General features: G+C 40.9%; 1 protein-coding gene across 1 annotated transcript in view; it reads right to left on the reverse strand.

Annotated features, from left to right (window-relative positions):
- Positions 1-2,263: 2,263 nt before the first annotated feature.
- Positions 2,264-13,899, reverse strand: part of LOC145994211 (uncharacterized) — a 28,243-nt gene continuing 16,607 nt past the window's right edge. The window contains exons 3-4 of the mRNA XM_083130306.1: positions 4,503-4,652; positions 2,264-2,551 (exon numbers count right to left, since the gene is read on the reverse strand). Coding sequence (XP_082986432.1) covers positions 2,384-2,551; positions 4,503-4,652 — 318 coding nt within the window. The 3' untranslated portion in view covers positions 2,264-2,383. The remainder of the gene's footprint in view (positions 2,552-4,502; positions 4,653-13,899) is intronic.

Below are 13,899 nucleotides of genomic sequence, written 5' to 3' on the forward strand. Positions count from 1 at the left end.
TGTCAATCGGACTGTCTCAAATTGGTGTAACAACCTGTTCACGGACGAGTCCAGATTAGGGATGGCCAAACGGATTTGGATCCGAAAATTCCGGAATCGGATCCGGATCCAGATCCGAGAGTTTCGTATCTCAATCCCATTATAATATTACCACACCTTAAAAGGTATTATGATCTTCGATTACAAATAATTTTTCCATTAGTTAGTCCTAGAAGATTTTTTTTCAAGTGTTGTTCCTAAAACACTTTGCTACGCATCGGCTAACATACTCATGCACAAAAATAATCTTACTTGTTTAACATAAAATGCCCGAGGTAATTTTGTAAATGCCATTGAAACGAATATGTATTCATCCGAATGTGTCGGAAATGGAAACACACATAAATGTGAGACATTCCATTCCAGGATGAAACCTTTAACACATTTAACAAGACAGAAATGTTATACAAAAATTATACAAATGTTCTACAGTTAGTTTTAAAAATTAAAATAAAACATTATAATATATGTAGTGTTAAATAATTACAAAGTGTAAGACTAACAAGGGAGGTTATCTAAGTGTCCCCCTCCGATTTCCATGAAACTTGGCAGGTGTATATAGGTAGAGCGGCCCAAAGGAAGAAATACGTGTTTCTTTTGTTTCGGCTAAAAAACTGTTCTAGGGGGCAACCCCCACCTCAAATGTGAAGATGAGGACAAATTGAAGTGGGCATTTGAACCCTGTGTCCCCCTCCGATTTCCATGACACTTTTCAGGTGTATAGAGGGGCCCGAAGGAAGAAATATGTATTTCTTTGTTTCGGCTAAAAAATTGTTTTAGTGAGCAAAACCCGCCTCAAATGTCAAGATGAGAACAAATTGACATGGGGATCTGACCCCTGTGTCCCCCTCCGATTTCCATGAAATTTGGCAGGTGTATAGAGGGGTCTATGCCCCCCGTTTCTTCCTATGCCATATTTACGTGGTTTCGGGGTCAGATCCCCACTTCAATTTCTTCTCATCTTGATATTTGAGGGGGGTGACCCCTAAAACAGATTTTTAACTGAAACAAAAGAACACGTATTTCATCCTTTGGGCCCCTCTATACACATGCCAAGTTTCATCGAAATCGGAGGAGGACACGGAGGAGGATAACCTCCCTTGTTAGTAATTTAGCTGCGTTTTTTGCAATATCTTGGCGATTGTTGCCATTTTATTATGGTTCGGTAAGTGCGACGTAGTAAATTGTTCACCTTGAATGTTAGTTGTACAGAAAAAAATCGACAGTATTTCACTGTTAGGTTTTGACGTGACAGGATCAGGCCTAATTTCGTCTTAATCCGGCCCTGGTCGTAGGTTCGATTCTTTTCAATCAGCAAAATAAATTTCACCTGAAGATGAGAGAAAGGTGCTTTCTCGAAACGTAGTATTAGATTAAGTATAGTTTAAAACACTAGGCAATGGATAATGTCCATTTAATTTTACATGCTAGCACTGGCGTACGCAGAGGGGGGACTGAAGGGGCTACAGCCCCCCACGAAATTTTGAAACATCTACATTTTCAAATAGATACTCGGGGAAAAGGAAATTGTAAATAAAATCGCCCATAAACATGACCCGAGTTTAGATTTTTGAGAGTGGAACGTTCTAAATATTTGGAGTATCTTATCATGTATGCCGTCAACTAGAAAGCAGCGAGGTTCGCCAACTTTTGAAAAACATTGGGTTCTTATTAGTTCAATAAATCTAAAAAATATCCCTTCCATGTATGATGATATTAATGCACACCATACTCGATAATTGAAATCTGTAATTTACTGATTTCAATACGCAACTATATAAGAATAACAAATAACACGACAAGTGTGCTATGTCCCCACGGAACCCTATAAGTTGGCGCCACTGAAAAGCACTATACAATTCCAGCCCCTCCCGAAAAAAAAAAAACCCTGCGTACTCCAGCGCATGCTATAGCTCTTTTCAGTTCTTACGGCGGGCGCTCTAGAAGCTGGTAGGGGAAGTGGGGAGAGGCGAAGCGACCAATCCAGCACGATAAGAAACGTAGCGGCCAGTAGAACGAGTTTCACGTAGTACTTTTTCCGGCCGCGCCGTGTCTCTCGGCGCCACTGCTGTTGTCTGGTTGGTCTGTTGCGTAATTCCCGCACCCCACTTCTTCCGCCAGCTTCTAGAGCGTCCGCCGTAAGAACTGAAAAGAGCTATTGTACTTTTCTATGTTTAAATGGGAGCAGAAGTTGGTTGTAACAAAACTCAAAGCGACTGCCACAAGATGAAGTTTATTTTCAAAATTAGCTTCCAGGCATGCACAACTGATGCATTTTAATTCACATGAAACACAAGAAGTATCATTATACCAGTGGCATATACTCATTACTTTTGTTGTTTTATTAATCCACGCGTTCTACCACCTCTAAATCATACTGGAAACAATACACCTGTTCACCGTACTCGTAAAAAATTCCTTTCAAACTATACGGTTTACCAACATATTGGTCAAAACCCTGTTGCATTTTCTCCAGAGAAAATCCAGATCCTTCACCTGTGCATTTCTTACCCTGCAAAAAAGAGGACAAGAAAATGTCAGTAGCCTGTTATTGTGACTCTGAAATTATGGTTTTAATGTTAAACCCGTCGAAAGTAGATTTTAATTGTTTTCAAGTTGCGAATATATTCAGTGTCGTTAAAGGTACAGGAATACATAAATTCTAATAGGTTCCGACCGCGACCCTTTTTCTCGCACAATTAAAATTCGATCCAAGTTACGTATTGTTCCATTGGAAAAATGTTCCTTGACCGCATTTTAAATTCATCTGGAAAAAAGATCCATGGACCGTATGTAAATTTACCGCAGAGAAGGTTCCTGAAATTGATACGGAACTAAAAGTTTCCGGGACCGAATTGAAATGCTTTAAACAAACATAAAAAGGTTCTTCATGGTGCAAGAACCCATTTACACTTGTTGATTTTCTCTCCCGGAAGGGAATTACATTTATTTGGAATTTCTGGATATTTAACCCCCAACCCTGGGATTGTTGAAGATCCAGGAAACGGACCGGAACCTTTTTCTCTTGCAATTTAAATTCGGTCCAAGTTCCGTATTGTTTGATTTCAATACGGAACTTGGACGTTACGTATTTAAACTGATCCGGAAAGAAATGTTCCTGGGCCGTATTCAAATTCATCCGGGAAAAAAGTTTCCTGGACCGAATTGAAATACTTTACAGATAAAAAGATTCTCTATAGTCCAGAACTCATTTACGCTTACTGATTTTCTATCCTGGACCGGAATTGACTTATAATTCCTTGACCTTTAACAACCTTGAATATATTGAAGGGATGCGGAATTCCCCACCCAAGGGTGCCGATCTCCGTGGTGGAGTGGCTAACACAGCGCAACGACGCCAAAGCCTTGGGCTCGAATCCCTTCCTGGGGATGGGTGTAGTGCAGGTGCGTTAGGCTGATGCATGGAAATTGCGTTCAACCAAGTAGGCGCTGTACACAAGAATAGAGATGCAGATTGAACAAATGCCTGTCTGCTGGTTTAATCATACGTTTCATTCCGCTCTTTCCAGATTTCACCAGCGTGCATCAGACTGGTGCATCAAAAATGACGTCTTATTCGGTGAAGAAAAAGCTTCATACTGAAACAAATGAAAGTTAGCTTCGGAATGCGCACGCATATCCACGTTTATCAGGAAAAATTCACCATCAGTGACTAAATCACAGAAGATATTTCTATTTTCACATAACGACATCTCATTTTGCATGTGGAGTACGAATTTAAGTGGTATTCTTTTGTAAATATATCGAAACCACCACCAATTATTACATGTAATTATATTTTCAAAACAATTTCAAACATTATTGTATTTATTGTTATCTGGCGTCCCTTTTCTGCCACATTTGGCTAATCGCAACGATGATGATCAGTGATGAAATGGTGTAATTGAAGGGACCTCACAAAGAACATCACGCCCAGGCCGGGATTCGAACCTGAGGCCTGATTCGATTATTCAATGAATGCAAACTCTTTGTTCAACCAGTGGGAGACATTTGAATTCGTTAAATCCTTCTCTCATATACGGCTATGGTGGTGCCATATGGCAGCCATATTTTTTTAAAAGAAATTTTAGAAAACAAATGGAAACAGATATTATAATTAGATAACATAACATAATTTCAAAACTGGATCTTCTATATGGTAGCGAATGTTGGAATATTCGCCAACATGATAAAGCAACTTGTTCTGAGCATGTCAGATAGCCGTTTGCCTCGAAAAATTATTAAATTACAGGTCAAAAAGAAATATAAAGTTTGACCATATCACCGATCAAATCATCAATTTTTTGTAGTCTTAGAACGGGCTTTGGTTACCCAGACCTGCAAGAGGAAGAAGAAGAAAAGAAAGAAGAAGAACAAGAGGAGGAGGACAAGTGGGTCCCCTGTAACTACTTACTTGATGATTTACTTTTGTTAGAACAGCTCATGAAAGAACTCAAACGTACCGGTTGTATTGGGCATTTCATATCATTCGGCAGTTCCTTTTCACCGTCATATTTCTTGAATATCTCTTCCAGTTCACCGCACATCTCATCTTTGGTTCCTTGCATAATTTTGTTATCCTCGTTGTCCCTTTCGAAAACGTCGTATTCAATCTGATAAGGAAAGAGAACAAGATGGCATTACATTTCAAAGCGTTAATGATAGTACATGTGTTTGCAATGTGATAGCTTATTCATAAGAAGTTGACATTTAAAGCTGTTAGGGAGAGAGTAGAGTTGAAAATCTATTTATTTATTTATTTATTCAAAGTTTCAGATACAGCACTTTTAAGGCCATTTTGCACTGAAAAATCTAACAAATAACAAGAACAAGTCAAGATGGTTTACGGTAAAAACAAGAAAAGCTAAATATAAACATAAGGCATAAACAAGGAAGCAAACAAAAGATTTACATATTCATTTTAGGGAAGATCGGAAAATGCTTTCAGGGGCAAAAATGTCTATGTTTGTGGGTAGTTTATTGTAGAACTGGGGCAGCCTGTGGAATAGAGCGCGCTGTATAAGGGAAAGCCTAGCTGTGGAGGTGTGGAACAATTCAGTGTTTCGGGTCGATCGAGAGGGAACTCTGAAGTTGAATTCTGTAAGAAGAAATTCAGATCTTAATTTCCCATTGATGATTTTATAGAAAAATTTCATATCGGCCATATCGCGTCGGGTCTGCAGTAACTGAATGTTCAAAGTAGTCAGGATGTCAGGTTTCTGAAGATGCCGCAAAGAAGGAATTCTATGACGAACAATGGCGGTAAAGAAGCTGAGGACGGAATCCATGCTAGAAAGATTTGTATTGGAAGCCATGGTCCAGACTGGAGAACAGTATTCGAGAATCGGAGAAATGAATGACTTGAAAAACAGGCTAAGAGAAGTTGGAGTATCAATTTCTGTGAATCTGTAGAGGAGGCCTAAGAGGCGCATTGCACTTTTAGTTGTAGCTGCGATGCGTTCCTTGAAGTTCAGTTTTTCATCTATGATAACACCTAGATCTTTTTGGGTCGCAACTGTAGTAATATAATTGTTTTCAAGAACATAATGAGAATGTATTTTATTCTTTTTTAAAGAGACTGTGAGGGAGGAACATTTCTGTGGGTTAAGTTGTAGATTCCACTGCTTACACCATGTGACAAGTTCGGAAAGAGCATTCTGGAGAATCACAGCATCTTGCGTGGTTGAGATTTCTTTGAAAAGTTTACAGTCGTCAGCAAACATGAGTATATTGACAGGAAGTGAGGAAAGTCTTTGAGGGAGATCGTCCATGTATAGGATGAACAAGAGAGGGCCCAAGACGCTCCCTTGTGGTACCCCAGACAAGACAGGAAGAAAATCAGAAGAGGCGCCTGAAAGGGTGACACGCTGTGTCCGTTAGTGTAGATAATCCTGGATTAAGGAGAGAAATTTGCCATGCATGTTAAATCTAGTTTGTAATTTGTGAATAAGAAGAGCATGGTTTATTTTGTCAAAGGCTTTTGAAATATCCAAGTATATCACATCTAGCTGGGAATTTTTGGAAATAGCCCTAGTGGCATGTGAAAGGAGAACTGAAAGATTAGTCAAACAAGAGCTACCTGGAAGAAACCCGTGTTGGGCAGTACTGATATGCGGAGATGTAAATCTGAATAATCTGTCCTTAATTATTTTTTCACATATTATAGACAGAGGTGACAGGAGTGATATTGGTCTGTATGATGTAGCACTATTTTTGTCTCCAGATTTGTGAATGGGTACAACGTTGGCTTTCTTGAACATCTGAGGAAACACGCCTTCAGAGAAGCACCTATTTAGCAAGAGAGAGAGAGGATGAGCCAAGAAGTCGGCAGTGTTACGGAGGAAAATTGTGGGAATTTCATCTGGTCCTAAAGAGCGGTGTATGGGTAATGAGGCAAGGAGAGATTTAACTTCTTGAGAAGAGGTTTTGATAGTGGAGAGAGAGTGTGAACAGACCGACTGCACGTCGGGGAGTGGGTTGGTTGAAGCATGCGAGGTGAAGTTATCGGGAAAGAAACTGTTGAATAAGTGCACTCTTTTATCTCCACAGGCTGATTTGTACTTGATTTCCATGGGGACGCGTGGTTTCTGATTTCTTGAATTTAACAAAGTAAAGAATTTCTTTGGATTGGTAAGGGACTGTGCTGTTACGTTGTTCTACATAGTCCTTATATTTTTTAAAGTAAATATTTGGAGTGACGTCTAATACTAGAGAAGGTTTGGTGTGTATGCACATTGGGGCTTTGTTTCCACAGATTCCAGGCTTCTTTTTTGTTTTTTAACACCAGGAGAACTTCATTGTCAAACCACACCGGATATTTTGTCGATTTCGGTTTCCTGGCCGGCACGAAGTCATCAATCACGGCGTGCAGTACGTCCACAAACATCTCCACTGATTTGTTTACGTCATCATCCTGCACCAGACACCAGGGGTAGAAATGAAGAGCTCGGTGAATGTCCTCCCAGGGTGCATTCCGCCACAGGCGATAAGGCTGCTTTTGCGGTCGAGACTTTCTCTTCTCCACGGGGGGCAGGTACACAAGGACATCTAGCGAGTCGTGGTCCGATGGTAAAATGTTTCTTTCCGGGGTTATTTCTGGATCAGGCAAGGTTGCCAGGACGTAATCTAAGTTGCTATCACCGCGTGTCTTATGCATGTTGAATTGCTTCAGACCAATACCATTCACGAATGTGTCCATGAACCATTGATCAGCCGGGCAGTTTGGAGTACCAGCCGTGGGGGTGTTCCAATCGATGGAAAGGTTAAAATCACCAAAAAGCATTACGTCACCAAACATTAAGGCTGCCAAGACGGAATCCCTGCAGGCTTCCAGAATTTGCACGGGAGAGTTTCTGTTCGGTCGATAATACGAACCAATTAAAACTTTTCTACCTTTCTCAATGTTAAGTTCAACCCACACGATTTCACAGTCACGGTTCAGATCCTTTCGAATCTTGCTTTTCCACTTCACATTCACGCACCCCTTCCTCTTCCAACTGACCGATCATTTCGAAAAATATTGAAATGACTCACAAAAGGCAATTCATTGTCTGGAACAGTGTCGTTCAGCCAGGTCTCGGTAAACACCAAGCAATCGTAGTTCAAGAGCTCCGTGAGGTGAGTAGTACAGTTGGTGAGTTTATTTTTTATGCTTTGAGCATTTTGGTAATAAACTGAGAGGGAGTTAGAGTTCCGTTGGAGGGGCCTGGGGTTCAGATGAACGTCACCACACAGGAGCGCGAGGCACAGGAAGTGACGGTAGCTGGCGAGGGTTGTTGACTTACCTCGAGGTTGCGGGTCTCGTTGTACCGGCGGCCGAGACATGGCTGCGGAGAGCTCGGGAACAATTTGAATAGCAGGAACAAAGTAACTTCTATAACCAAGTATCCAGTTCGTGATTACAGGATCCCTAGCCCACATTGACGAGCCTGGGTGTAACTTCACAGTCTCATGACGTTGGAAGTCTCATGACGTTGAAAAACACAAATGGCACAAAACACTACAAGAACACAGGCTGAACTTGAGAAGCGAAGAAACGTACTCCGTCTACCATCCGCCATCTTGACTCATAAAATAATCTATTTCGAGGGGACTCTAATGAATATATATATATATATATATATATATATATATATATATATATATACCGCGTGAGGCACCTAAAAGTACCACCTGAAATAACGAAGAAACCAGAAACAGTAGCGATGTGAGGTTTGCGGGAAACAATAATATCAAATGGGGTTCGTAAATCGGAGGTATGGGGTGGGTCGAAAAATATCGACAAATGGGACATCTGGAGCAAAGTCATATTTTTTTTAATGGAACGATATACAATAACATGCATAATATAAAAGAGCACACGCAGAGAAACACAACGCCGTTGGTCTCATGCATCTACTGCACATAGGAACGAAGATATGGCCATGTGAAAATATGTAAACAAACTAACAAGTGGCCCACTTGACCGTCAGTACCACGGCATGTACAAGTATGGGATGTCGGAAGCCATTGGACAAGATGAAGACAGAACGTGTTAAAGGAAGAAAAAATACAGTAGACATCGTCAGCACCATGTATTTGACAGTGTTACAGCATAATGAAAATGACCATGACAGTATGTCGAAGAACCACTGCGTAAGAAGCGAAAACCTGTCAAAGTGTGTGTTCAAAGTGGTGGCCGTCAGCGGCGATACAGGCAACGAGGTGCCCACGCAAAGATCGTTGCACAGAATGTAGCATCTCGTAGGGAATGTCCCTACAGGCCGCAGTCATGCGGTGTTGCATACCCTCTGGAGTTGTTGGCACATCCCGGTAGACAATGTCCTTCAGCTTTCCCCACAGGAAAAAGTCTAACGGTGTCAAATCTGGGGAACGAGCCGGCCATTTGACAGGCCCTCCACGTCCAATCCAACGATTTGGAAATGTATTTTCCACACATGCTGTAGCGCGTCTTGCACTGTGAGCTGGGCACCCGTCATGTTGGTACCACATGTCCCTCCTTGTCTGAAGTGGTATGTCCTCCAATAGTACAGGCAGTTCATGTTGTAAAAACTGTATGTATCGGTCAGTATTCAGTGTCCCTTGTATAAAAAAAGGGCCAATGAGATGTTCACCGACTATACCACACCACACATTCACACTCCATGGGCGCTGGCGTTCCACTTGGCGAAGCCAATGTGGATTTGTCACCGACCAATAGTGCATGTTCCTTAGGTTGACATTTCCATGATTGGTAAAAGTTGCCTCATCAGTGAAGAGGATACGTGACAAATCGGGTGTGTCGTGTCGTAACAACCATGTACAAAACCAAACACGGTCCACAAAATCATTCACGTGAAGTTCATGATGGAGGGAGATATGATATGGGTGAAACTTGTGTGTGTGCAGAATGCGCAATACACTTCGCTGACTCATCCCAGCATCCCTGGCAATTTCACGGGAGCTAACGTGCGGATTCACAGCAACAGCGGCGAGAACATTTGTTGCACCTGCCTCACCTGTAGTTGGCTTGTTCCGCACACGTGCTCGTGGTGTTACACTTCCGGTGTCTCTTAATTTAATAAATAACTTACCAAACAGACGTCGAGATGGCTGTCGTCTGTCCAGATATCTATCTGCGTACACACGGTAGGCTTCTGAGGCATTCTTTCGGCATTCCCCATAAATCAGGATCATGTCCGCTTTTTCTATGTTTGTGAACACCATAATCTTCGCTCTTACCACTACGACTGCTTGCTATGAACTAACACGATCTCGTGGACCTGCTATCAAAACTTGCTCTGCCTAAAGGCAATTTTGTCAGGCACCTGAGAAGTCTTACATGCCGTGGTACTGACGATCAAGTGGGCCACTTGTTAGTTTGTTTACATATTTTTACATGGCCATATCTTCGTTCCTATGTGCAGTAGATGCATGAGACCAACGGCGTTGTGTTTCTCTGCGTGTGCTCTTTTATATTATGCATGTTATTGTATATCGTTCCATTAAAAAAAATATGACTTTGCTCCAGATGCCCTATTTGTCGATATTTTTCGACCCACCCAATACCTACGATTTACGAACCCCATTTGATATTATTGTTTCCCGCAAACCTCACATCGCTACTGTTTCTGGTTTCTTCGTTATTTCAGGTGGTACTTTTAGGTGCCTGACGTACAATAATTGTTTCTTGTTTTTTATTAATATTAGTAATTTTTGTAATTGTTATAATTAACAGAACCTATATTACCAACAACAGAAGCAGTGATTCCATAACACAATGGTTTTGAATGTTCGTGATAAAAGAAAGTGTGGGGCCTCTCTACGCGCCCGTCGTTGGGCTTGGCAGTGGTGTTGGTAGTGTCAGGGGGACACCAATCATGCTGCGTGACGCCCCGCTTCCTAGCGCTTCACGGGCCACCTGGCTGAGCCATCGGAGGTTGAAAAAAATAGCCCTCGTGTGTGTGTGTGTGAGTGTGTGTGTGTATGTAACCATGATATATATACACAATCCTCTGGACGTCCATGTGTGTGTGTGTGTGTGTGTGTGTGTGTGTGTGTGTGTGTGTGTGTGTGTGTATACACACACACACACACACACACACACACACATGGACGTCCAGAGGATTTTTTCCAGGGAGGAGCAACGATGGTATTTTTTTCCAGGGGGACAACATGGCATATTTTCCCCAATAATAGTGTTCATCCCTCAAAAAAACATTGCTTAAATTTGAATTTATCATGTTCGTGCAATAATTAACACACCTTTTTGTGTCTGAAATTAAATTATATGTGTGAAATATGTAATTTTTGGTTGACTTTCGTTTTCCAGGGGGCGCCACGGCCCCCCTTGCCCCCCTTCCGGACGCCCATGTAACACATACACACACACACACGAGGGCTATTTTTTCAACCTCCGATGGCTCAGCCAGGTGCCCCGTGAAGCGCTAGGAAGCGGGACGTCACGCAGCATGATTGGTGTCCCCCTGACACTACCAACACCACTGCCAAGCCCAACGACGGGCGCGTAGAGAGGCCCCACACTTTCTTTTATCACGAAAATTCAAAACCATTGTGTTATGGAATCACTGCTTCTGTTGTTGGTAATATAGGTTCTGTTAATTATAACAATTACAAAAATTACTAATATTAATAAAAAACAAGAAACAATTATTGTACAGTATACGTGTCATACACATATTTTATCATTCGCTATACCTCAAGAAAACCATATTAATTTTTTATCAATCTTTTTTCGGTTGTGTGTGTCCAGTTATATAGCAATCATAATAATTACAAAGGGTAACATCATACCAAACCAATTGTACACTGTCAATGACATTAGTGTCATGTCGGAACACACATCCAGAGGGGAAGCTGGCAGCCCCATTCGTGAATTGTGACTACTATGTACGTTACGTTTAGAATTTTACGAACGAAATAATACAGGAAGAAAGTTTGAGAGCACTATAGGGAACACATGTAATTTAATTTTGAATTTGTATAAAGAATCTGACAGTTGAAACATTGAAAAACATGATACCCCCCCCCCCCCAACCTTTGGGTAAGTTAGAATAACTTGAAAAATTAACATTTGTAAGCCCATAGTGTAATATTACTCATGAATGACATATTGAGACTCAATAGACAGGTGACTCAGGAAGGCTATGCCATTGGCTGGGCTTCTGCGCTGGGCGAGCGAGAAGTTTAGCTTGCAGATCCTTACCGACTGAGAGAGACTTTGGACGGACTGGACACAGGCTGGACAGGCTGAGTATACTGCATTACCGTCTATCACCCTTTTGGGGCCTGCATGGCCGGGTGTAATTTACCTAAAGTTAAGGGAGTTATTTTGAGTTCTTAAAAGAGCAAGAAAAGGAATTTGTTTTTGTTTTAATTTTTTAGGTGGATTGCTCCGGGTCATGTTGGCTGTGGGGGTTTTGGGCGGGACTGCGGTTGGCTCTGACTCGTGTAGCCGTTACTTACTGACTGGTGACAATCAAATGGGACGAACTGTACTAGTTTAACGGGGATATAATCCATAAAAATTTCTGTTGAGTTAACTAAATTTGGAAAGCATAAGTAATAATATTATTTGTAATAAAGATTATGTGTTAAAGAATATTAAGTTTAAATTGAATAATTTAAGTACCTAATATATGATCATTACGTTCCACTGCGCCGATTAGACAATCCTCGTCTCACTTCTTTAGTATTAAAGGGGAAACAAGAGACGTAGAGGATTATAACTAAACTACACGTTTCAAAAAATTCAGACAGTAATAGTTATGTTGAGTTTTGTTTAATTTCAATTCATGCACAGATAGGCCATTCTGTCTGGATTCGGAACTTTGAAGTATGGATTAGGTGGGTATTTTCCCATCACTGTCTCTGCATGAAGCTGCATTGGGGTTCACAAGACCTCCAGTGAATGGATATCTGGAGCAACTCTGGGAAATAACTAAAGGCGGCCAGAGCATGGCGCTAATCACACCACCCCTACAAGTGCTTATGAGAGTTTTAATGTGTGTGACCATACCTCCACATTCCCTCATGTGCCTTAACGGCTAGTTTCAATGTGCAGTGCATTTCCATTTTACTTACAAGTACTAAAGCACTAAAATACTCGCTCTACATATAAAGGACAATAGGTGTTGTGTACATTTTTGTTTATCATTATGCACTTAAAGATGCAAAGATAATAATAATAGTAATAAATTTCTTTATTAAGCGGCCGAGGTTCAGTCTATAGGCTGCTCTGCCACCTAACCCTTGTCAATGTAATGTTACATATACAGGGTGGCTCAAAAAGTCTCATGTTCTGTTTATGAACTTCCTTATGAACATAAACATTAGCCTTGTCACTGTGAAGGACTTTTGATTCAATGGAAGCGTCATACTGTAAATTGTTCGCGACAACCATTCATAATGCGCAGCTCTTCGTGGATGTATCCGATTAAAATCTTGTGCAATGGTATGCGAACTTCTCTCCCTAGACATCACTTTGATCTCGATGCATTACCGATGCGCTAAACAAATTTTAAGGCATTTGTCTAACACCTCGAAAAGGAGCAAATTGGTACAAGAATTCAGTCATAACATTTTACTGGTTAAAGATACGTCTAAAAAACCTTCACCAATGCATTTCTTGTGAACTTCTAACCTGATCTGATATATCATATCACCCCCTTCCCATTTAATATTCTGAAGTTGAATTCAAGATGTCGGACATCAAGATGGCCGCCGACCACGGGGGTGGCATCAATGTGGTTCCCCTTTGGCCTGATAGCGATTGGTCATCACCATTTCCATTTTGCGCGCTGTAGTGGCCTTGTACCGGGGGTGTTAAGTGACTTTTTGAGCCACGCTGTATAATAAACTGCCTGTGGAGCAGTGCGTTAACTAAAATAATACACATATACTTGTAAGAGAGACACAAAATTAAATGAATACACAAAGTGATTAACTACAAATACAAAAGACAAAATAATAAGTAATAACAAAAGACAAGAGTAATACATAATATTAAAAATACAATTTCATGTAGTAACTTGATACCTTCAATATGTGCCGCGACTCTGCAATTGTTCCATTAACAGCATATCTTTTACTTTACCTCTGAAATTTACGGGGTTGTTTATGCATGCAATGCATTCCATGCTTTGGGAGCCGAAAAGGAGAAAGATGATTTGTAGGACGTGGTAGAATGACATACAAAGATAATGAAAAACTTACTGTGAATTCAAAAATATTCTATACAAACAGTATAAACGAAGGTTGTTGTTGGCATCATCCAGAATTATTTATCCCTGAGCTCAAAATCAAATTAATTATATCTTCTGCACTGCCTATCATCATTGTTTTAATAGTTATTTTGTGGAA

Source organism: Lepisma saccharinum, chromosome 10 (assembly GCF_977018435.1).
Source record: "Lepisma saccharinum chromosome 10, izLepSacc3.1, whole genome shotgun sequence".
In the NCBI taxonomy this organism is placed as follows: Eukaryota; Metazoa; Arthropoda; class Insecta; order Zygentoma; family Lepismatidae; genus Lepisma; species Lepisma saccharinum.